The sequence below is a fragment of the Balearica regulorum genome, chromosome 21, assembly GCF_011004875.1.
Source record: "Balearica regulorum gibbericeps isolate bBalReg1 chromosome 21, bBalReg1.pri, whole genome shotgun sequence".
Classification (NCBI taxonomy): domain Eukaryota; kingdom Metazoa; phylum Chordata; class Aves; order Gruiformes; family Gruidae; genus Balearica; species Balearica regulorum.
Window position 1 is genome coordinate 6,419,933 of NC_046204.1, and position 23,874 is coordinate 6,443,806.

General features: G+C 41.1%; 4 protein-coding genes across 4 annotated transcripts; all 4 read left to right on the forward strand.

Annotated features, from left to right (window-relative positions):
• The first annotated feature begins 1,810 nt into the window (after positions 1–1,810).
• Positions 1,811–6,596, forward strand: LOC104631264 (arylacetamide deacetylase-like 4). The gene is made up of 4 exons (XM_010313348.2): positions 1,811–2,037; positions 4,208–4,424; positions 4,830–4,893; positions 5,541–6,596. Exons 1-4 carry the CDS (start codon positions 1,861–1,863, stop codon positions 6,313–6,315), a joined length of 1,233 nt encoding a protein of 410 aa, XP_010311650.1. The 5' UTR covers positions 1,811–1,860; the 3' UTR covers positions 6,316–6,596.
• A 1,808-nt stretch (positions 6,597–8,404) lies between these two features.
• Positions 8,405–10,810, forward strand: LOC104629325 (arylacetamide deacetylase-like 4). Its single transcript, XM_075773297.1, has 3 exons — positions 8,405–8,797; positions 9,124–9,187; positions 10,030–10,810. Exons 1-3 carry the CDS (start codon positions 8,599–8,601, stop codon positions 10,802–10,804), a joined length of 1,038 nt encoding a protein of 345 aa, XP_075629412.1. The 5' UTR covers positions 8,405–8,598; the 3' UTR covers positions 10,805–10,810.
• Positions 10,811–12,063: 1,253 nt separating this feature from the next.
• On the forward strand, positions 12,064–16,631 carry LOC104641992 (arylacetamide deacetylase-like 4). Its single transcript, XM_075772997.1, has 4 exons — positions 12,064–12,436; positions 14,409–14,625; positions 14,827–14,890; positions 15,571–16,631. Exons 1-4 carry the CDS (start codon positions 12,269–12,271, stop codon positions 16,343–16,345), a joined length of 1,224 nt encoding a protein of 407 aa, XP_075629112.1. The 5' UTR covers positions 12,064–12,268; the 3' UTR covers positions 16,346–16,631.
• Positions 16,632–17,013: 382 nt separating this feature from the next.
• On the forward strand, positions 17,014–20,282 carry CFAP107 (cilia and flagella associated protein 107). The gene is given in 5 exon segments (XM_010310812.2): positions 17,014–17,139; positions 18,158–18,271; positions 19,135–19,312; positions 19,932–20,138; positions 20,141–20,282. Coding segments are annotated over 5 exon segments (702 nt in total). The 3' UTR covers positions 20,218–20,282.
• Positions 20,283–23,874: the final 3,592 nt, after the last annotated feature.

Genomic DNA, 23,874 nt, shown 5'->3' on the forward strand with positions numbered 1-23,874 from the left:
AAGCAGCAAAAACATCTCTTCCTGAAGATTCTTCGACTGCCCAGAAATGCTGAAGACAACAATTGGGGCCGATTTTGGCCCTTGTTAGAAACAGGAGATGTTCAGGGTATCAGATGGAAAGCCCAATGACTCAGATTCTGTGAAGTCTTATGTCAGAATGTGACATTGCAGCTATGTGTTTTAATTTCTAGGGTTAGTTTGCACAAAGACTCCACTTTTCTTGAAAAGTGCAGTCAAAAAAAAAGGCTTCTGTCTGAAGCAGAAGGTCTAAACTGGAACTAGTATGGGTTTGATTTTGTTTGCAAACTGAGAAATGATGTTTCATTTTGGAAATTGATTCTTAAACTGGAATCCCTAGACTTTAATGAGTGTGTACATGTTCGGGAAGTGCAATGGTGAAACTTTTCCTTTTTGTACTTTTTCTTTCAAGATTATCTTATGCTCAAGACTACCTGTTATGCTATGTTTATTGAAAAAGTTCTGAAGATCACAGATGTAAGAAGGTAGAGAAGCACAATATTACATTATCTTATCACTGTAATGCTGTGGCAATTTTGTGATGCTTAAAAAAAAATAAAACTAGCACTTCAAGTATTTCTGTTAGAAGAGCAAGTTACATTTGCTAAACATATACTCACTGACAAACCTAAATGAAAACCTCATGGTGAATAGAACAATGCAGCACGGTCAGACAGAGACCACAGTCTTCCTAATTCTACCTAGTCAAATCTGTGCTGTGCACAGTAATTAATTTATCAGACAATTGGACTATCAAAACTACTGTACATGATCACATAACTGTGGAAACATAATACAAACTGAAAGTCCAGAAACACCCCTGGGTGGGCTATTTTTTTTTTTTTAATCTGGACTTTTGCTGGTTTTAACGAAAGTATTTCCTTCTACTTCAGAATATTTTACGATGACTGTGTGCCCTATTAAAAACATTCAACTTCTCACTGGAAAAAACTATGAAATTTCATTTTTTATAGTTTTCTAACTAAAATGACATGGTACTTTCAACAATGTTCTGACATCCTAGTTGTTTGAAGAGTTGCAGACTCAGATTCACAATTAATATCTCAAGCATGATTTAAACTAGAGCATCTCTACATTAGCACAATCCCATTCTACAGCAAGAACAAGATAAAGCAGTTTGATTTGAAACTCTTTAATTGCTGATTACCTTAAGTCATTTATGCTGTACCTGTTGCACACTGAGAGTTACTGAAGTTTACCTGATATGAGGTAACCTGATCATGAATCTAAACTCACCCTCCTGTGGGTTTTTTAACCATGTTCTTTTAGAAGAAAGCACAATACTAAAAAAACTGAGGTTGAGGTAATGACATAATTTTATAAGCACATCTTTAAAAAAAAAACATTGGTGACAATCCATTTGGCCTTTTAGAGTGATAATCATCATATGCAGATTCCTATCCCTTCATAACCCTAGAGAAACTCTTCTCCTGAATAATGTTTTATAGTGTCACAAACTCAAAAGCACACAAATGCCCTCTGTCCATTTTCCACCTCTAATTAATTTTATATTAATGCAGTGTATTCATAATACTCTTCTCCCAGCTAAGACTGGTTTCTTGCAAAAACTCCAAAATGATGCTGGCAAGTGATCTTTTAATGAATTCAGGACTTTGACCAACTTAATTTTTGTGAAATAAAGGGAGAGGGAAGACAGAGAGTGGGAGAGAGAAAGATACCTACTAATGTATTTGTAAAAGGGAGGAGAAAGGTTTTTACCAGAGCAACCTTATGACGAACAAAGAATCAGGAAGTAACAAGCCATAGATATCTGGGAAAGTCAAATCAAAGACATTTCAGATCCCTTTGCTGCTCAGCAAAATGGCAGTTGTTTACACACTGCTGGTGTTATTCTTAGCAGTTTTTGTTGCTGGATTTATATTGTTGGTCATGGGGGCAATTAATTTTGATTTCTCCAACTCAGAAATTCCTCCTGGAGTGAATCATCCTGTAAAGCTCCGAATCATTCATATAATCTTAATAAGCAGAGCTGTGGTGGTAAGTTAACCTGGTGTGATTTCTGGGGGAAGAATGGTGAACCTGTAAATTTTGAACTTAATGTAATGCTAGAACCCTGCTTGGAATTAATTTTCAGAGAGGATAGCAGGGCATAGCTATCATGCTGTATGTTGTATTTAGAAGCTCAGTTTTGCTAAAGAAATCTTTTAGTCTACACTGTATTATTACAGCCCTGTCTAGCTCTTACATTAGGCAGTATGTAAACACTGCCTTGCACAAGCGTTTGAAAGTCTGACTGTACTTCTACAATGAATTGTGCTAACCTAGCAATAAGTTGATTAAGAATGCTTATACATGTTGAATTATTTATATTTCCATTTGAGGTTCAGAATATATCATATGTCTTTGGGCCATGCTTTCAAGCTTTTCTTGGACTTGGGAATGAGGAGTTATGCATTTATTTTGAAGATAAAATTAGAAACTGAACATTTCAGAATTGGTTTTAGGAAGGGGGAGTTTTTGTCACACAAGTGACAAAATTAGGTAATGTTGCCCAAGAGGAGCTGAAGGAATTCCATCTCTCCTGAACACATATTTATAACTCCTGCAGCAACTAAACAGGCTTGTCTGATGGGAATGAGGGGATCTGGCCAGCCTCACTTCTTCAGGTGAACTGGCCTGTAAAAGGGTGGGAAGCTAACCAGTCTACAAGAGTTGAAGTTCTTACCAGCACTCAACTTCTGGTGATCTCTGCGGACAAAGGATCTCACTGAATCAGGAGTATTTCCATGTAATGATAGATGTATAGATGCTGTGATGACATTAGGTGTTAGAAATACATGAGAGAGTAAAAGTTGTGCATATATTTAATAAATGACTTGAACATCTCCAAGAGGGACAAACTATTTAAAATGGAAAAAAACCCCACAAACCAACTAAAAAATTCTCTGTCAGAAATATTGCAGTTTATAGTGGACCATAGTAAAGGATTCTAGATATATATTCTCATACCTTGGCTGCACAGAAGTTGTAATTACAAAATGATTACTTCCGTTAAGCAGCTGGAAAAGCCAGTTCTCTTTTTATCATCTATACACTTCCCATTAGTACCATAAACCAGAATTGTATGCCGCAATGTAAACAACACAGGATGAAAGAAACCAAACAAGTTGAATGTAAAGGTGAAAATATTCTTTGTAGTTGTTCTATTTCTGCTTGGAAAATAGCAAATTCAAAAGAATAAATAATTTAATCATGTTTGTGCACAGAGACACCTAGACTAGTTTCTTTCTTTTTATAACAAATAAAAATCAGTATGTTGCAAAATGTATTAGTTTCTTCAGCCTCAAAATCAGGCACAGAGAACATTATAAATAGCTGGAGTCACTGAAGAAAAGGTCTTTCATAATTAAATATATTGAAAGTCATAACACTGTACTGACAATCCATGCAAATGTGGCAGTCTAATGAGAAATATTCATAACAAAATAGTGAATATTAAGAGCTTGATCCAAGTCTTCATATGGACCAAAGTACTGATTTGGCATGACTACATTTCCAAACAGAGGTTACGCCTCCCCCCCCCCCCCCCCAGGTTATGTTGGACCAGTAGTTCTCATTTGTATTCTTTTCATCTTCTGGTGCCTGGCATGAATATTGATATGGCATACAGAAAGCACAGGAGTTTAGGCCTACTGAATATCTCAGGATCTTCTTGCCAGTGCACTGCACACATCAGTGAAGACTTCCAAGATGAATCAAAAAGCAGTTATCAAATATATTCTCAATTTAATCAACTCTACTTTGGGCAAGTGTCCATATCATGAAAATCAGCACCAGAACTATCATCTTTCGCTATGTTTTCACATCTTCTCAGGGGCAAGGACAGAATAACCAGTGAAAAGCAAACTTGTTTTCAATGTTAGGGAAAGGACCTGCTGAGAAATCAAAGGGATGTATTTCACCAGTCTGTTTTAATGCTGCATTGTTTTGGGATTATGTTCTTTGGTGAATATGGCTGTTCATGTGACCTCTCATGACACTACTGTTATTGGTTCATTTGTGCTATACCTGTATCACTACTCAAATATTTATGATTGCCCTAAAATATAGACTTAGACATCATGAGTATACTGCCCACACAGTTCCTTTACTTTGGCAAATACAGAATCTCTTGAGTGAACTCTCTATTCTCTTTACCTTTGAACAGGGAAAGATTTTGGAAAATATTGGCATCTGCAGTCAGGTTAGCTTTGTCCGCTACATGCAAGATAGAAAGACTCTAGGAGTGGACCCGAAGCTCTTCATCAAGGACCTGTTGTTTGAGAAAGTGCCTGTAAGGATTTATCAGCCTAAGGTTCCATCTGCCTGCCAAAGGAGAGGAGTTATATTTTTCCATGGAGGAGGATGGGTATTTGGAAGTCTTGGTAAGATATCTAACAGAAAAGATATTGTAATTTAGTTAAAGAAGTATCTACTTCATAAATGGTAAAGTTGATTGTCGCTTGATCTGTAGCAGTTACGAAGTTTGAATATAACCATGGATGCACTTTCATGAGTCTTGCTGTCAGAAGAAAGCATCTGCTGTGCATTATGTGCATTTTTCTTAAAGACAAGGACAATGAGATATGAAGGGAAAAATACAGTAAGCAAATACTGAAATAGGAAGACGAGGGGGTACAAAAGATCTGAGAAGCTATGTAGGAAGAGGCAGAGAAAAGTAGAGAGTATTTTCTTCTTACAATTCTCTAACTTATGCAACAGACAACATTAGTACTCTGGAAAAAAACAACCAAACCAAACCCAAACCCCACCAAATATGTTTCTTTCAGAGACCCATGAAAAGCTATGCCGCTCAATTGCCAGAGAAAGTGAATCAGTGGTTGTATCTGTTGGGTGAGTCTTTCCTCATGCTATTTTTTAGAGATTATTTCCTATAGTGTAAATATCACCTTATACCTTCCCTGATCATAAAAACAACCATTCTCGGAGAAATGTTTATTTGGGACTTGTCAATCAATGTTTTCAAATTCTAAACTAAAAATTGATAGTAAACATATAGTAAGTCATACATTCTACTTAATCCTTATTCAAGGAAAACCTGCTTGATACTTACAGAAGCACTACGTGAATGACAAGGTAATATCGTCATCAATATACTGACATAACAATTTGGATTATAATAATATCTTTGTACTGTAACAAAGACATAAAACAGAAGTATTGTCATTTGTATACAACACATGGTTTAAGCTAAAGCATAAACCAACTAAATGACTGTCAATAAACCTAGACATAGTTGGCAGCTAACTACTCCTGTGTTGTTAAAGACTTGACAAACATCCCAAACAGATGATATCCTAACATGTTAATCTGCACCACCTGGTCCAACCACCTGCAGTTTATATATGATCACCCTGTGGAGAAAGGGAAAATTCTGAAGTAATCAGGGTATTGCTGGTTGCAGGAACCAGTATTTTCAGCAATATATTTAAAGCTAGTATTTCCCTCTTGTACTTTTGTTGTCTCCTTTTGTGTATTAGGTATCGTTTAGCTCCTGAACACAAATACCCTGCTGCGTACGAAGACTGCCTTAATGCCACCATACACTTTCTAAAGAATATTGAGCACTATGGCGTGGATCCTGCCCGTATAATTGTCTGTGGGGACAGTGCTGGGGGCAATCTAGCAGCTGCTGTGAGCCAGACCCTTGTGGGTAGATCAGACCTCCCCAAACTCCGTGCTCAGGTCTTGATCTACCCAGGCCTTCAGGCACTGGACTTCAATTTACCATCTTATCAGCAGAATCGGGGAGTCCCGCTGTTATTCCGAGAACGTGCTGCTTTCTACATCTTACAGTACCTAAATGGGAACGCATCAAATCTGGAAGAGGTCTTGGAGGGTTCCCATATTCCTATAGATATTAAATTAAATTATAGGAAGTGGGTGAGTCCAGATAACATCCCTGAAAAATTTAAGGTCAGAGGCTACAAACCACATGTGCTACTTGACAGTACAACTGAAGTTTATGAGACAGTGCAAAGATTCTGTGAGCCCAACCTGTGCCCACTGTTAGCCGAAGATGCTATTGTTCAGCAGCTGCCTGAGTCTTTCATCTTGACTTGCGAATATGATGTGCTGAGGGATGATGGCTTGCTTTACAAGAAGAGATTGGAGGACAATGGTGTTCGAGTGACCTGGTTCCACCTCGAGGATGGATTCCATGGAATCATAAATTCATTTAATACTGACTGGTTGTCATTTTCATCTGGAAAAAGGGGTCTTGACAATATTGTGAACTTTCTGAAAAGCATATAGAAACGATTTTCTTCTGTAAGAACCGCCAATTTTCTGTGGTCTTTTATGCTTCTCAATTCCATATAAGAGATAGATAGAAAGATACATAGATATAAAATTTGTTAATGAGCAATTATGCCAGTGAGACCACTGAAAAAGATATTTCAAGAACGCTATGAAAGTTTCTTTTAGTGCTGTTTGTTTGAAGTATTCCATGTGCAGTCTGCCTCTTTTTGTGATCTATTTAGACAGACACTTGCTACTCTCTCGGTAAATATTAAAGATGCAGTAGAATTTTAAATCAACATCTGGTCTGACCCATTTTAGTCAACTATGATCTATGGTTTCATTCTTCCTATAAGATTAAGTGTGTTTTGGCAAAGGAGAAAGCTACTGATATTACAATGGTACAGTTCAGTGCCTCTGCTGTATGCTACACATAGCATCTGAGTCTAAGATGCTACGATCAACTTGCAGAAAATTTCTATGCACTAGGTAACTGGTATTTTAGACTTGAAAAAATTAATTCAAAACTACAACTGTCCCCAACAGAGATACTCTATTAATAGCTTTGTTTAAATTACAATGGAGGAAATGCTGTGTTTTCTGTGTTTATCAAACATACAGTTATGCTGAAAAACTTGTTCCTGTGATTAAATACTTTAACAAAATAAGATCAATGCATTCGCTTTTGTAGAGCACACCTTAGTTCACTTTTTTCTCCTCATGTTAGTTCCAGTTGACTTTTATAAATGTCCTTGTTAAAACTACTTAAAGAATGTCCACAATACAGGAAGGACTATGTTGTGGCTGCAGATCAGATGCAATAGACAATTCAACCTCCACATGAGTTGACTTTCCTTGTAAATAGCAACCCGTCATAAACTAGAACTCCATTCAGTACTGCTATCTCTGAACAGTCATTCATATCATCCGCAATCCAAGAATACCATGCAGAATACCAGGCACTGTATCAGTCCCACAATTAACGTTAAGCTAAACAGGAAATTAAATACATTCTCCTCTGACTCTTCTCCAATGTGATGTGTGCTGGCACCTTGCACAACATTCCCAAAGACTTTAAAATGTGTAGCACCTGAGAGACCTGTTGTAATTTGGACTGCTCTAAGGTTTACTGTTATCTGAGAAAGCTAAATCAAAGCCAGGCGTAGAGACACCTCACCTTTGGCTAAGTGAAATGGCATTTTTTTATATACTGCCAGTGATACTCCTAGTGATTTTTACTGCTTCATTCATACTAATTATGAGAACAATTCGATCTGACTACTCCAATGTCAGTATCCCTCCCGGAGTGAATCATCCTGGAAAGCTTCGAATTGTCCTTGCTTCTATGATTAGTACATCTGTTATGGTGAGTTACTCTGCCATGATTTCTGCCAGAAATGTGGTTTAGGTGCTATTTTTGTAAGGTTATATGTGTACATACCAGAATCCTGCTGGCTGCATTAAGGCTTAAGTGAAGGTTTTCCTTTTTGGGGGGCTGGCTTTAGAGGATAACTTTGGTAAAATCATTTCTGTTAGATCTCAGATAGTTTCAGTCAGGTTTTCCCTACTACATAGGGATGAAGCCAACTGTAAGAGTCCATGCTCTATCAGGTGAGCTTCCCTAATTCAGTTTCAATTAATTATTTATAAAAAGTGAGATTGCTTTGATTTCCATTTTGGCTCAGCAGAGATGATGTTTTTAGGCCATTTTTGTGGCTTTCCAGTAACGCTGATTGAAGGCCGGGTGCTTCTTAAGCAGATAAAACCAGAGACTCCTGGGAAACCTTAAAGGAATGACATCTGGGTTGTAAGCCTGTAAGTGGTGGGAAGCTGGTATGGAACCAAGGGACTTGGTGATGCTGAGAAGGAAACACCTTTTCTTCTCCCCTAAGACATTTTGCCTGACAGAGCATGAGTCGGACGCGGGGGCCTACCTGCTCAGGTGCACGGTGCCAAAGCAACCCCGCTTGCCCAGGCGCGTGGCCTCACAGGGGACCGCCACGGCTCCATCTTCTCCTGTGCCAGCTCTCTGGTGAGGACCAAACCGGAGCAGGCAGTAGAGGCGAGCGGCTCCGGAGCAGACTGAACCCTGCCAACACGAAGGCTGGGTGCTCTCTCAGGCCTCGCAGCGGCCGGGGAAGGGCAGGCGCAGGCTCTCCCTCACGGCAACCTGCCTGGCGTGGCGTGTGGCAGCCTCCCCCGAGGCGGCCCGCCGCTGCTGGCTGCCCCCGGGGAGGGCGCCCTCCGCTCAGCCGGGGTCTCCTCCCTCTCTCCGAACAGGGGAAGATTTTGGAAAAGATGGGGGTGTGCAGCCAGATCGCCTTCACCCGCTACGTGCGCTCCGGGACGAAGCTGGGGCCGGACCCGCAGCTCTCGCTGGGGGACGCGCGGTTCGGCCGGGTGCCGGTGAGGGTCTACCGGCCCCGCGCGCCATCTACCGGTCTCCGGGCGGGCGCCATCTTCTTCCACGGCGGCGGCTGGCTGTACTGCAGCATCGGTAGGGCGGGCTGGGTCGCCGCCTTCTCCGCAGCGCTGCTCTGCGCTGCCGCTGTTATCTTCTGGAGGCGGGGGAAATAGTTCTGCCCCGAAACCTGGCCGAAGGTCTGAAATCTGGCCGAGTTTTCCCGTCATCTTCGGCCAGCTTAGCGCTCTCGGTGGACCACTGCTGCCTGCCTTGAGGGGAGGCGGCGGGGCTGAGGGGAAGAGGGATGAGGGAGGGGAGGTGGCGTGTGAGGGTCGGGCGGGAAAAGGAAGCTTCCACCTTCCTTGGCTATTGCATCTGGAAACGGAGCGGGCAGCTAACAACCCTCCAACTTTTTGCAGATTCCCATGAAAAGATCTGCCGTTACATTGCCAGAGAAAGCAAGGTGGTGGTTGTGTCTGTTGCGTGAGTTATATCAGTACTACCCTACAGAAGTCTTTTTACATCTTTTCACTTCTTAGCACTGCAGTGTTGCATGTCTTGAGGGAACACTCCTCCTCAGTAAACCATTCCCCTAGGATCCCAGATGGTCAGACAGAACTTAAGGGGACTATTTTCATTTCTTCCCCCAATCTAATGCAGGGAGAGCGCAAACAGACCCCAAAGTAAGGTTCTTACATCTCACAACACAGAGCTATGGTGGCACCACACAAAAAGAAGCTTTCCAGGAGAGTTTTCTTACATGTTAAGAACTGACTAATAAACAAAGTTGGAAGGTGGTGATTCAGTGATCTGTTTAATTAGATGTAATCACCCTGAAAACTACAAGGAGTTTTCTAACAGTAAGAATCAAATGCTAATATATTTTAATACTAATAATATAGAAAAAACATAACTCTGTCCTGGTTATTTAAATAAACAAAGAAAAATAAAATAATTCTCAATAGGAAATACCCTAAATAAAGGTGAGGTATAGACTGATTAAATCACTTCATCCACAAGCCAGATGCAGTCTACACCAGAAGAGTAAAATGTGTCACTTGTATCACTCAAGTTCTGATCAGTCCTGTTCTTGAGAAGAAGATCCCAACTACGCTACGTCCTTGCAACTTCATCCAACTAGCTATCATTTATCTGTGATAAGCTGCTGGACAAATACCTTTTTAGCAGATAATGACACCAGGGTTTTTTAGCTGACGGAAAAATAGTCCAAACAGCACAAGGAAAGCCAAGGTGCTGTAGGAAATTTGTATTTACAGTTATGACATTTCCTTCTCTTACTTTTGTTGTCTCCTTTTGTGTATTAGGTATCGTTTAGCTCCTGAACACAAATACCCTGCTGCATACGAAGACTGCCTTAATGCCACCATACACTTTCTAAAGAATATTGAGCACTATGGCGTGGATCCTGCCCGTATAATTGTCTGTGGGGACAGTGCTGGGGGCAATCTAGCAGCTGCTGTGAGCCAGACCCTTGTGGGTAGATCAGACCTCCCCAAACTCCGTGCTCAGGTCTTGATCTACCCGGGCCTTCAGGCACTGGACTTCAATTTACCATCTTATCAGCAGAATCGGGGAGTCCCGCTGTTATTCCGAGAACGTGCTGCTTTCTTTGCTTTGCAGTACCTAAATGGGGATGCATTACACATGCAAGAGGTCTTGGATGGCTCTCATATTCCTCCAGATATGAGGCTGAAGTACAGGAAGTGGGTGAGTCCAGATAACATCCCTGAAAAATTTAAGGTCAGAGGCTACAAACCACACAAGCCCCATGAATTCAAGCCTGAAGTTTTTGAGAAAGTTAAAGGATTCTGTGAGCCCAACCTGTGCCCACTGTTAGCCGAAGATGCTATTGTTCAGCAGCTGCCTGAGTCTTTCATCTTGACTTGCGAATATGATGTGCTGAGGGACGATGGCTTGCTTTACAAGAAGAGATTGGAAGACAATGGTGTTCGAGTGACCTGGTTCCACCTCGAGGATGGATTCCATGGAATCATAAGCTTATTTGATTATTGTGGTTTGTCATTTCCAGCTGGGAAAAAGGGACTGGACAGCGTAGTTAAATTCATAAAAGGCCTGTAGAAACAACTTTCTTTATGATTCTCCCACTAATGTCTCTGTTTCGGCTCCCAAACCTCAGGTAGCAATTGTCAGCAAAAATGTGATACTCCTTGATGTGTAAAATACCGATTTTGATATTCATGAACTTCAAATACTGTCTGAATGCTGGTCTTTGTCCTAGTGACACTATTGATAGTTCAGCCTTTACAGTTTTGGTATTTTCCACATGCTGTGTTTCAGTCCCTTTTCCTTCAAATCAGGATCTGATTGATTCCTTGTATTTAATTACTGGATGATTTACTTCTATGTAAATAATATCCGTGGAATGATTTGGATTAAATAACTCCTGTGAATTACAGTCAAAATCTTTGTGATGTCCATTTGATAAGCTCCAAAGCATGACTTTATTTAGCTAAAAAGTACAAATTAGGTAAATAGTGAGCTGGAGGGAGGAGTTAGAGGAAGGCTCTGGAAAATCAGGCAGAGATCAAGGTCTCGGGGAGGAGATTCAACATATATTCAGTGGGCATGGCAGAACTGCATCTGCAAGAGCAGGAGTAGGAGGCCTGAGTTAACTTGGGACACCTCACTGGAGGCAAGGGAGGGCTGCCCTGATTTTGAACTAACCGTAGCTCTACAAACTCCTATTTAATTCTGGCATGTCTCCATTATGCCCACTGAAGCTCAGGGCAAGAGATACTAGTCGAGAGGGAACACTTACATCAGGTTTTAGAAAGACAGTAAGGATCAGTGAACTGGGCTCTTGATCTGTGTATGCTAGAAGGTTTAGTTTAAAGAGAGAGAAAAGAGGAACCAAAATGTTTTCACGTTCTTTCAGAGAGTGGTTCCCTAGTATTATTTTTTTAGAATTTGTGCTGCGATGTTTCTCCACGTTTTGAGTTGTCTTTACAGGAGAAGGCAGTGTATTCCTTGACACGATGCTTCATTATACCCTGCTGATGAAAGCAAGGAAAACCAGTAGTGAGCTACTCAAAATAGTACAACTGAGGAAATGAAAATCCTAAGGACAAAAAAATAATCCCAAGACTGAGGAAATCGGAAATCCTTACAAAACCAAATGCTGTCTTCCATTTAGATTTCACAGTGCAAAGGTAGCCCTTGCTTTAGCTTCCTGCAGGCTACCTTTAGACAAAGAATCCCTAAATCCAAGGACACACGACGCACTCCCGGCAATTTGAAGATGCTCTGGGCAGGAGGCGGCGAGGAGCGCCCTTACCGCCGCATGCACAGGTCACGCACTGCCTCCTTGAACCGAGATTACACCGCGCCTCAAGCCGGCAGCGCGGCCTCCCCCCGGTGCTCGCTGGCCGCCCGCACCATGACCCCGGCGGCGGCTTTGCAGAGCTGTCACAAACGCCCCGTGACGCCGCCGGCCCGGGCCGCGGTCGCGGCGCGGAGGGGGGCGGTCGGCCGCTACCGGGCCCCACCGCGGGCCGGGGAGCCCCGCGGGGCCGCCGCCGGGCCATGGCGCTGGTGCCCGCGCTGCTGCTGCTGCTCCTGCCCCTGGCGGCGCTGGCGGTGGCGCTGGCCACGGTCCTCCTCGGCCTCCCCAGCTACGACATCCCGCCCGGGGTGAACCATCCCGCCAAGCTGCGCCTGGTCCTGGCTGTCCTCCTCGGCACGGCGGCCCTGGTGAGTCGCGCCCTCCGCCCCGCCGCCGCGCTTCTCGGTTCAGGGGGCGGGGAGTGCTTCCACCCGAGCCGGGCGGGGGGTACCGGGGTTTCGCAGGTCCGCAGCCGCCCGGGCCGGGGTCCTCCACCGCGGCGAGGAGAGGCAGCCGCCGCCGCCCGCCGGGTGCACGAAACCCGGGGCGGCCCGGGCAAACCCCGGCCAACGGACTGCGCTGGGAGACAGACAAAAAAAAAAAAAAAAAAAAAAAAAGAGCCCGGATTAAGATCCGCATGCCCCTGCCGCCTTCATATGATGCTCGCGGCTCCACATCATGGGGAGAGTGCTGCGTCCCCTCGATCGGGACGCCGCTCATGTCTTGGGCAAACCCCATTTCACGTTCAGAAGTAACACGCTAGGGCTTGTTAGCAGGGATTGCCAAACGGCAGTGCTGATTTAAGTCCCGAATTCAGAGCTGAGCTGGGGTTTTGTCTGATAACTGCGCTCAGCTGTAGGCGAAGTCACCTTGCACAAGGAAAACTGCGGCCCTTCAATGGCTCCTGCCACGGCTGACATTTATGGTACAAAATCCGGTTAGGGCTGCTTTACTTAATCCCTGGACTCCCTTTTACAACATTGCGTAAACGGCATTAGAGCTCTCCTAAACTCTTCTGCTGTCACTTGCTGCATCTTTCAATTTTTTGAAATCTTCAATTTTCTCCTTCGCTCCTTTAGCCACTTTGCTCTCACACAGACCTTGTTTTCCTCCACACTGTTTCTTACACCATTTACAACCTCTTGAAGTTTACTGATAAAGCTACCCAGCTCTCCTGAATCCCACTAGCACGTGACAACAAGGGTATGGATAAAGAAAGACTCTCATTGGGCATTTAAAATTGAGATCTCGTTTAGTAACTGAACTGTAACAGTTTATTTGCTTGATTCCATTAATTAATTTGGTTCCCAACTTCTTGTTTGTTCACTTATACATCAGATTTATGTTCTAGCTTGCAAGATTGTTGCAAGAGCATTGGGAAAGGAAGCATCTTGATTTTACTCAGTGAATCTGTAGTGCAAATAAAAAGCAGTAACTACCTTGTACAACACAACTCAGCACTTAAGATTTGCAAATTCACTGAGTTTTATGGTCTAATTCAGGAATATTAGTTTATGCAATGAAGAACTATTAAAGCTTTTATTGTTGTTTCTATATACGACATTTCATTGTTGTTATGTACAAATGAAACAAGAATGAGCACAAAGGTGTGCAGGACAATACTGACAAAATGTCAAGACAGCCAATTCGGATGGCCTATATAAAATTACAGATGTGATATTAGAATGACACTGGATTTGAGTAATGGAAGAAAATTTTTCAGTCTGTGGGATGTGTGAGCTTGGGAAGATTGTTTTTCTTGAGTCAGAGAACTTTATTTTTATTGGACAACAGGGGCCAAACTGCTGTATGTGAAGCCTAGGTTTTTCAATCTGATTCTTTCGATTCCAGCTGGTCTGATAAAAGGTAGAACTTCTCCTTTTTGGTAAAACAGATACTGTTTTCTGACTCTATCCTCAGACCTCTCACTTTCTTAGGACTGGGCATTCCAAGAAAACCAATTGCAGAGTTATTTTTCTTCACTGTTTTCCATGGGTTCATTAAGGCAAAACCCAAGGCCTAAACAACCGATCAGAACGAACTCTCCTATCAGTACCCAGTGTACAGGAAGCCATTTAGACAGTGTCTGGGAGATGCTTGCATAGCCATTATCCTCCTCTATGAACAGTCCTCACCGTAGTTATTCTAACTTCTGCTGTTATTTTTATATCTTCTTATAGTGTATTCATACTTTACAACATTACCACTTTTTCTTTTTTTGGTAAGCTCTGTGTTTCTTTAAAATTTCCCTCGAATACAATGTAAATATGATGCAGAGGTTTTATACCTTGGCTAACTCAAGACTTTTAAAGAAGCCTTAATTTCTTTTACCTTTAACAGGGAAGGATTTTGGAGAAGACTGGACTTTGCAGTCAAATCTCTTTTGGCCGATACGTGCGACAGGGACGGAAGCTAGGGGTGGATCCAAAGCTTTTTATCCACGATCTGCAGTTTAACAAAGTACCCGTGAGGGTTTATCAGCCTAAAGCTACCTCTGACGGGCGAAGGAGAGGTATCATCTTCTTTCATGGAGGAGGCTGGGTATTTGGAAGTCTTGGTAAGATATTTTCTGGAGGAATTATAGTGATGTAGAAAGAACATTCTCATCTTTTTATAAAATTGAAATAAGAGGAGGTTTCAGCATGTGATTTGGGAGGAAGGCTGAGGACAAATACATGCCTGTCTAGAATGAACATTCCCTTGCTGTCTCAAAGATTAGGGCAATAGCAAAGCACTAATGAAAATATTTCTTTTCCAGATACCTATGAAAAAGTATGCCGCTACATATCCAGAGAAAGTGAATCGGTAGTTGTATCTGTTCAGTAAGTGAACCCTACCCAGTTCTATTGTTTGGAAATTATTGTTGCTGTGGTGCCACCGCAGAGCTGCACTGGTTTTGGAGATGGTTTTTTTTGCAGAGAAATTTCTGTAGAATTCAGTGAAGTTCATAAAGAGACAAATAGTGATAACAGGGATTTCACAGCGCTTAACTGTTCATGCCCTGATAGACACAGAGACCCAAGTGGAAACATTCGGCACACCAAATAAGTCTATAAAAGCCAATCCAAAACTTAGGTAAAAAAAGTCTTCCTTGTGCTGAACATATGAACACCTAATAAGATGCTCCATACAATTGTGATTTATAGAAAAAGAGAGAATAATCACACTGTATGACTCCCATTTTACACATAGGAAGCAGAGGCACAAAGTGATTAAATTATCATGTCAAGAATACACAGGGAGTTTTCAGCATGACTAAGAAATGTCCAAAGACTTGGTCAGAAGTCAATCCTACTTTACTGAGTCCTTGTGACTGAATACACAATTTACAGTTTATCTGCAATCACTGACTGAGGAATGCCTGCTTAGGACGCAATGAATATCCTGACCTGGTGGAAAAACACCCCAAAATGATAGGGCTGGAAGACAGCATAGGATACCATTTCCTGACTAATACTAATGATGTTCCCTTCTCTTATACTGCTCTCTTTTTGTGTATTAGGTATCGTTTAGCTCCTGAACACAAATACCCTGCTGCGTACGAAGACTGTCTTAATGCCACCATATACTTTCTGAAGAATATTGAGCACTATGGCGTGGATCCTGCCCGTATAATTGTCTGTGGGGACAGTGCTGGGGGCAATCTAGCAGCTGCTGTGAGCCAGACCCTTGTGGGTAGATCAGACCTCCCCAAACTCCGTGCTCAGGTCTTGATCTACCCAGGCCTTCAGGCACTGGACTTCAATTTACCATCTTACCATCAAAATCGAGGAGTCCCGCTGTTATTCCGAGAACGTGCTGCTTTCTTTGCTTTGCTGTATCTAAATGGGGATGCATTGCACATGCAAGAGGTCTTGGATGGCTCTCATATTCCTCCAGATATGAGGCTGAAGTACAGGAAGTGGGTGAGTCCAGATAACATCCCTGAAAAATTTAAGGTCAGAGGTGTGAAGCCACTTAGGCCCACTGATTTTATAGCTGAAGTTTATGAGACAGTGCAAAGATTCTGTGAGCCCAACCTGTGCCCACTGTTAGCCGAAGATGCTATTGTTCAGCAGCTGCCCGAGTCTTTCATCTTGACTTGCGAATATGATGTGCTGAGGGACGATGGCTTGCTTTACAAGAAGAGATTGGAGGACAATGGTGTTCGAGTGACCTGGTTCCACCTCGAGGATGGATTCCATGGAATCATAAGCTTATTTGATTATTGTGGTTTGTCATTTCCAGCTGGGAAGAGGGGACTGGACAGCATTGTTAACTTCCTAAAAAGCTTATAGTTAACATCTTAGATTCCATGAGTCTGTTCATGCCTCAACTTAGGAAAATATCTTTTTAGGATATTTAATATCAGGTGATGGATAGTCAATCAAGAGTAGCCATTAACAATGATAAACAAGGCTCATCAGAACCTCATTCCAACTATTAGTTGGAACACGGAATATGCAAACCTTATATAAGCTTGTACCATGCTGCAAGCCCTTATCTTTAGCTATGTCAATAAAGAACAACGTTATTTTGAACGGACATCCTGGTTTGTGCCACTTGTTTAAAATAAAATGTGTCTGTCTATGAAGGGAGACTGTGTGTTGTGCAGGTATGCGTGGTGTATTGGTGTGGAGGAGTATGTCACTTGTATCACAATGTTTTGAGACCAACTCTGTGCTGATTCTGAACTCTAGAGAAAAAAAAAGCCACCTGACTTTAGAGGGTTAGGACCCATTTTTTTGCTCAACAGTAAATATGATGCAACCTAGAATGTGGTTACTGCAACGACAGTCACCGTGGGGATAGCAAACACAAATGGTTCTACAGCCAAGCAGTTCCATACATCACCCACGCTTCTCAGCACCTTCTCAGCACGCAGGAGCCCCTTTCTGCCCGAGTTGTAGCACTGGACTACTGAGTAATCTTTCACCCACAGAACAGACAGTTCCAACAACCAGGGATGGCAGTGCTGGCAAGACAAAGAAGTATGATTGCTTCGCAAAAAGATGGACAGAATTGGTGGAAAATTGAACCCAAATATTCTACTAAAGTTCTCATTGGAAACTGGGTGGAAGAGAGGAAAAGGGTAAGATGAGGAAAGAGGTGTGAGAGCAGGAATTGAGTGGGTCAGAGCCAATGCTGTGGAGGTAGTACACTACTGCAGTCATAACCTGGAGTCCAGGTCATCTCAGGAGAGTAATAAAAGGGAGAAGGAGCATCTTAGTTGGCCTACATTAATTCATTTTGTTAATGACCTGCCATTCTTCTCTCTAAGCCAGGAGAGAGGCAATGCCTGAGCATGGGTTACAGTGTGTGGTTCACACCGGACAGAACATTAGCCAAGTAAAAATGCTGTAGCACTTGGTATGGCAATCATTTCAGATTGCTATACAACTTACCTACATACATACAACAACAATATATACCACTTAACATTATACAAGAGAGGCTTCATTAACCCTTCCCTAAGTTAATCCTTATTATTATTGTATCAGAGGACCTTTAATAATTTGGATATTGGTGTCATTTGCTTGTATAAACAAGAGCATCTTTGCCAGCAGAGCTGCTCAATAGACTGCATGCCCTGCTTAAGAGATGAGCAAAATTTTATCATTAGACATTTAACTTTGTCAAAACATACCAGTTAGGTTCCATATTGGAACTTTTAGGGCAAATCCTCCTGGCTCTGCTAAAATTACTTCCTTTAGGGTTTTTTTTCTGGAGCAAAATGCTAGACTATATTGCAGAGACTGGCCTGCTACAGCAGAACTAGGAACAAAGGGACAAAAAAAAAAAAAAAAAAAAAGGTTAATTTGTCCTGTTCAGATGCTAGTTCACATGGCAGGTGAAAGTATTTAACACCAAACCATAAATAATTTTTTAAGAGCTGTACAAGTATCTTCTATTTCCACCAAGGAATCAATCCAGAATTTTACAATGGCTGATTACACCAGCTGACTTCACCATGTGAAAAAAGTACATAGCACAGGCTTCTTTCCAAATAAGTGCTTTTTAAATGCATAGATGAAGAAAGCAGCACTGGAACAGAGCGTCCGTAATTATCAGATTGCCTTAGCTATACTGAATGTTGTATATCTCTCTAGTTTGCAAAAGACACTGGGAAACTTGGCAGCAGCATATACAGAACAGACTTCATTTGCTTCCCTAATCACAAACCAGACCAAACACTAAGGAGAACCATGATGGAAAAACTTGAGGTAAGTAAAAGAAATTTCAAATGTAGCGCTGTGTGTGCCAATATTGCAAACAACGATGATCTTTGACTAATACTTAAATCATATTTTATATCCTTAAACAACTATATGCATACAAAGCGGCACTGCAGCTCCGTGGCCAGTTTACAGGATCCGGAGCTCCCTCATATGTTTGATTAGAGTAGGATGCCTTTCAGAGCTAGACAAATGGTATGTACTTCTTGGTACTCTCTGATTGTTTCCCAGTCACTGCCTCAGAAGGGCACATGAAGAAAATCGGTGTGTTGTTAGCAGCTAGGACTGGATATTGTGTCTTCAGGACATTCCCTGGGCTATAATATGGGCTTGCTGGTAAAAGAGGATTATTTTCATCAGCGCACCTCCGATTCATAGGAATGAGCTGCATTTAAATGAGTCCCAGATCTTTCACAGCAATACTTGTCCCACAAGTATCACATGCTAGAACGTCCCTTACACCCCCTTATATTCTTATCATTCTCTCCTGACAGACAGCTGGAAGGCAGTATATGTAATGCTAGTGCATAATGAAACACTTAAGCAGCACAAGACAACCAGCTTTTCATTTGCAGGCTTCTTAAATGTATCTGCAAATCTGTGATGCATGTGCTGAAATCAGACTAATCTGACCTCATGTCATGCAGATGTAGTTGCTTAATTTAACTGGAAATTTACTTGAAATGCAAATGCTCTTATTTTCAGGGATTAAATTCTAAGTAAAAATAATATAAGTGCAGACAAAATTTTGCAATATCACTGGTAGTACAGTCTGACTTAAAAGCATGCTAAGCCATCTGAATGCTATGTACAAAGACAAATAGCATAGGTTCACGTACATCTCGTTTCAGGGCCTGCCAGTGCAGCAATTCTTCTCCCATCATGAGGAACCAAAAAGCCAAAATTTAGTATCAGAGTACGACGATAAATACAATAGACATGGTTACAACCCCATCCTGCCTCCCCTCCGCAGCTGGAATGGACGCAAGTTAGCTTGGATTCCTCAGAAATCAGATTTCCCCATTCTTGGTAGTTTTTGCATTATTAATTCAATCAGATGGAACATGGTGCAGTGGTCAATATATAGGCTTAGAGCCAGGAACCTCCTTCTGTTTTAATCTTGAAAATGGATGTTGCAGTGACTTTTGGCTACTTTCTTACCCAGTCAGTAGCTTATTCTTTGGATTGATAAAGTGAAAATGTTGTCCATATAACAATACTTACTCACCACAGGAAGCAATGAAGGATAGTGTCAATGAACAGATTTCTCTCTCCTATTCAATAATGCAAGACACCAGCTGAAAAGTAGGAAAGCTGTGAGATACAACTAGCAGGAGAATTCACAAAGTATTATGAAGTTCCTAAATTTAAGTGACATGTAATATCTGCCAGAGAGACTATGAAGGATCAGGACCCCTTGCATTTATACCATTACTGCTGTCCTATCGATATTTAACAGCGATTTTCCCTTCCACCCAGAGGGTATGCACACACATCCCAGGAACAAAAAGATCTGTTTTGTCCTTAATCTGCTGTCAAAATAGTACAAATATTCCCTATGACAACTGTAGAGTAAGAACACCAGGACCAAAAGTTTAATTTTATCATTTCTAATTTAATTCTATCATTTAATTATTTCCTGTCTCAGAACCACCCACCAACTATGGCCTTCTTGAGCACCTGAAGAAAAAATGGCACATGAAAGAAGCTGGACTGATGAACAGTGTCTACACCATTTCCTACGAAAGCCCACCGATTTCTGCTTTTGCTACTTATCAACTGAGACAACCAGCCAAAACTTACTACCTCCCTTCCAGCCAGGGACATCTTTCCCAAACCATCAGTAGAATCCTGGACTTGAAGAGGGTCAGACATATCTGCAGGCCATTGGCCAACTGGTGAGAGATAGAAAAGCAGGGGACGCCTCTGTGTAAACTGCTTAGGGTGATCTTAAGTACTACTTAATATAGCTTGCTGCTCACGTACATAAGAGTGATCTGTTCCATGCAGAAGGAATGAGAATTAGGATATATAGGCAGAGGGCTGTCTACTAGTTAGAACAAGTTGCTGGGTTACATTCTGACCTGCAGATGGATGGGAATATTTCAAGAAGATATTAAATCACTGAAAACAAAATTTTCATGTGTTTGTTTCTAGTCAATGAATAGTGGCAGTAAGAAAAAAAAACAAACAACAGTGGGATTGAACATGAAAGGATATAAATCTCTTAATTGCTTTGTCCTTAGGTTGGGGTTTTTTCATTTTTACTTGCTTGCTATACATTTCTTTGAAGAAACAGTAGAAAAGAAACTTTTGTTATTCCATAATGTGTCTTGAAACATCCAAGAATAAACATATGAAATGGCCACATACCTAAGGACAAGGTAAACCAAGGTTTCTCCCAATGCAGTAAGCAAACAGACCTTGATTGCCCTTGGCTTTACATACTGAATGGCACTTACTGGTAGATAAGCTGCAAAGTGAATTAGCTGACCTTACATTACCAAACAGTAAACGCAGAAGAAATAGCTGTAGGTGGCTTTTACACTGCTGGATAGGCCACCCCGACACTTAGTTGAGAAAGCATGTGAATGACCTACGTCAAAAGTTCTGACAAAAGTCCAAATCCTTATTGCACTGATGTGCAACTTCTCCATTTAAATCACATTTGGTCCAGAGGAGATACTTGCAAGGTTCAGCTGCTATTGGACTGAGGCTCAACAATAAACCTCCAGTAAGATAAAGGCTTAGATTAAATATATCTGGAATTAATTCAATACATATTTATATCTTCATCAAGTTTGCTCAAGATTAGCAATAGTATAATTATTTTTAGAAACAATACAAAGCATATACCTTAGTGTTGGCATGGACAAGCCTCTGGCCATGGTTTGTACAGAGTTTTACCTCTGCAACATTTTAGTCGCTGTGATTTAGGTTTGCTTTTTCAAGGTTGGATTTTCAACTGAAGGACGTTGACTATTCAGACACGTGTGTTGAGCAACAGTGGCACCTATTGGCAAAGTGATTCTTCACTGATCTGTGAGACATCCAAAACGTCTGCGGTAGAGGGATGCAGACACTCAGCTGGTTGCATGAATCAGAAAGCAGCATTGTTAATGAAATCTTTTAGAGATGCAAGAGCCCTGATAATTGGAAAAGCATATATGGGTTTTGGGGTTTTTTTTGCTTCAAAGCCCCAGGGTGATCAAAGACAATTAGAAAAAATTGAAAGCAAAATAGGTGAAAGTAGTCACTGAAACACAGCCAGCTATTAGTGCTGTGTTATATAAACCACATTCTCTTGAAAAAACATCTTTACAATAATCCATAAAGAAGGAATGCCTTACAATCAAATCAAAATTGGCAGCTACAGAAATTCATGTATCCACAAGGAAGTCCATCCAGATTAATTTTATTGCCAATACAACTATAAAAAGTGTATTTTTCTGTTTGTTACACATGTGCTAATATTTTTAATGTAAATACCAACCAGGCTTGTAACCTAATAGCACAACAAAACCTGTATAATATTTAGATTATAGCTTAGACAATTATACAAAGGCAGTCTTCGTTTCACGCAACTCTCAGTTTGCTTAAAAATCTGGTCATCAATCATTCATAATTATTAAATATTTATAGTAAATGAAAGATTTATGGTTATTATCTACCCTGCTTCTAAAACCAAAGCTCATATATGGAAAGAAATGACCAGCTTGATGTACAGGGAATTACTGAGATGCACAAGTACCACCTATGAAATTTGTATGAAAACATTAATTCCAGATCTGTAAGCCGACTGGGCAGGGCTCCCCAAGCACAGGTCTAATCTCGTCAACTATTGAGCCATTTACAAGTAAAATATACAACGGTGACACCCAAAGGAACCAAACAAAGCATGCTAGCTAATGGGATGAAATGCATTTTGATAGAGAGCTTCTTAAATAGAAAAATGCACAACTCTACAAGACATGTCAGTTGCAATTAATAATACCCGGTAGCAAAATATCTGCTTCGAATTGTTTAACTGATTAGCTGTTTTCACTTCAGCAATATTAAATATGCATCACAGATATCTAGCTAGCTTTTTGGTGACTCAAGCCTTGGGCTGAACTCATGACAGAAAGAGTGCGGGCTTCTCCATTTCTTGATGTGAGTTCAGTGAAGGCAGAATCAAACACCAACCAGCCAGTAACAAAAATTGAATGAGCATACCTTTATCTCAAACACATTGCTCAAATATTCTACAAGACAAAATTTCAGACAGAATTTTCCCCCTTTTTTTCTTACAAAATGTAGTTGACCTAGATTATTCCAGACAGACCCTGCCCAAAACCATAAGGTCGAGCCACTGTTGAAAGCAATGCTGCAAACACATGGTACACCAAGAATACCTCATTTATATTTTCTTGCTGACCATTCTGATTAGGTCATGATCCTAGGTTCTAATCCTGTACATCTGTTTTATTGCCAATAGGTAGAGGTAAGCATATACACAAGTTTTTCAAAGTACTATACTGCATTTGGCAGAAGTGTGTTGCAGTAGGAATAGCAGATAAAAATGAAAGGTACCTACACCTATAGTTTACAGACGCTAATTCTTGCCGAGACAAACAATGCTGTTTAATCAGTTACAATATTGCTGTGCTAGAGATTTTGTTAAGAATAAATACCCTTGTTGTGTCTAACACAAATACATTTCCCAACTCTGTCAAATCTTCAGAAATTACAAGGACTTTTATTCAAGATAAACCCACTAAAATAGAGGTCATTTTGCCTGTGCTTCAAGAACAGGTAAAAACTGAAACAATTAAGATGTTCACAGCTGCCATGGAAAAGAGGTGAGAAAATCTGAAGTTTCACCATTAAAAAATTTGCAATAACTCAGAAATCCAGCTAATGAAAATGTACAACAGAAATGCTGGGTTCCACTATGAAGATGTGCACTTTTCAGGAAGAGGGGACATTAATGATGAAAATAGCACAACCTTATAAAGAAAAGAGATCAACTTGAAATATAGACCTGGTGATAAAGACTCTTGAGCTTGTAGAACTCTGCAATATGGATCCAGTTCGGAACTGAAGCACATTTCTATCAGAGAAGTAAATAGGTAATGTTTATTCCGGTACACTCTGATGTTGTAAGGCATAATTCATTAATGTACGAGCATCAGTTTGGGACTCCTGGGAATCATTACAATATGCAAAGGACTACATTTTGCTGATGTGTCAGATTTATTGACGCTTTTTTTGAGAAACTTTTTTTTTTAATCTCTGGGCCTTGTGGTCACTGGTGACTGGAAAGCAAGAGTGCACCAGTCTCTTCAATTTTTCATGGAGCAAATAGATGTTTTGATGCAACTCTCTGTTATGAAAATGTTCTAGACAGTCTTGATTGCATGAAATCAGCCTCATATTTGAACTTTTGTGACATTAAAGAGACAAAGCGGTAGTTAGAATTGATGTACATCTCTCCAAGCATATTTCTTGCCTTGAAGGAGACCGATGTCATCCTAGATGAGCTGAATAAACAAGAAGATAGTTTCTTTGGACTGAGAATCTCAGTCAGGGTTGGGACTCAGACAAGGAAC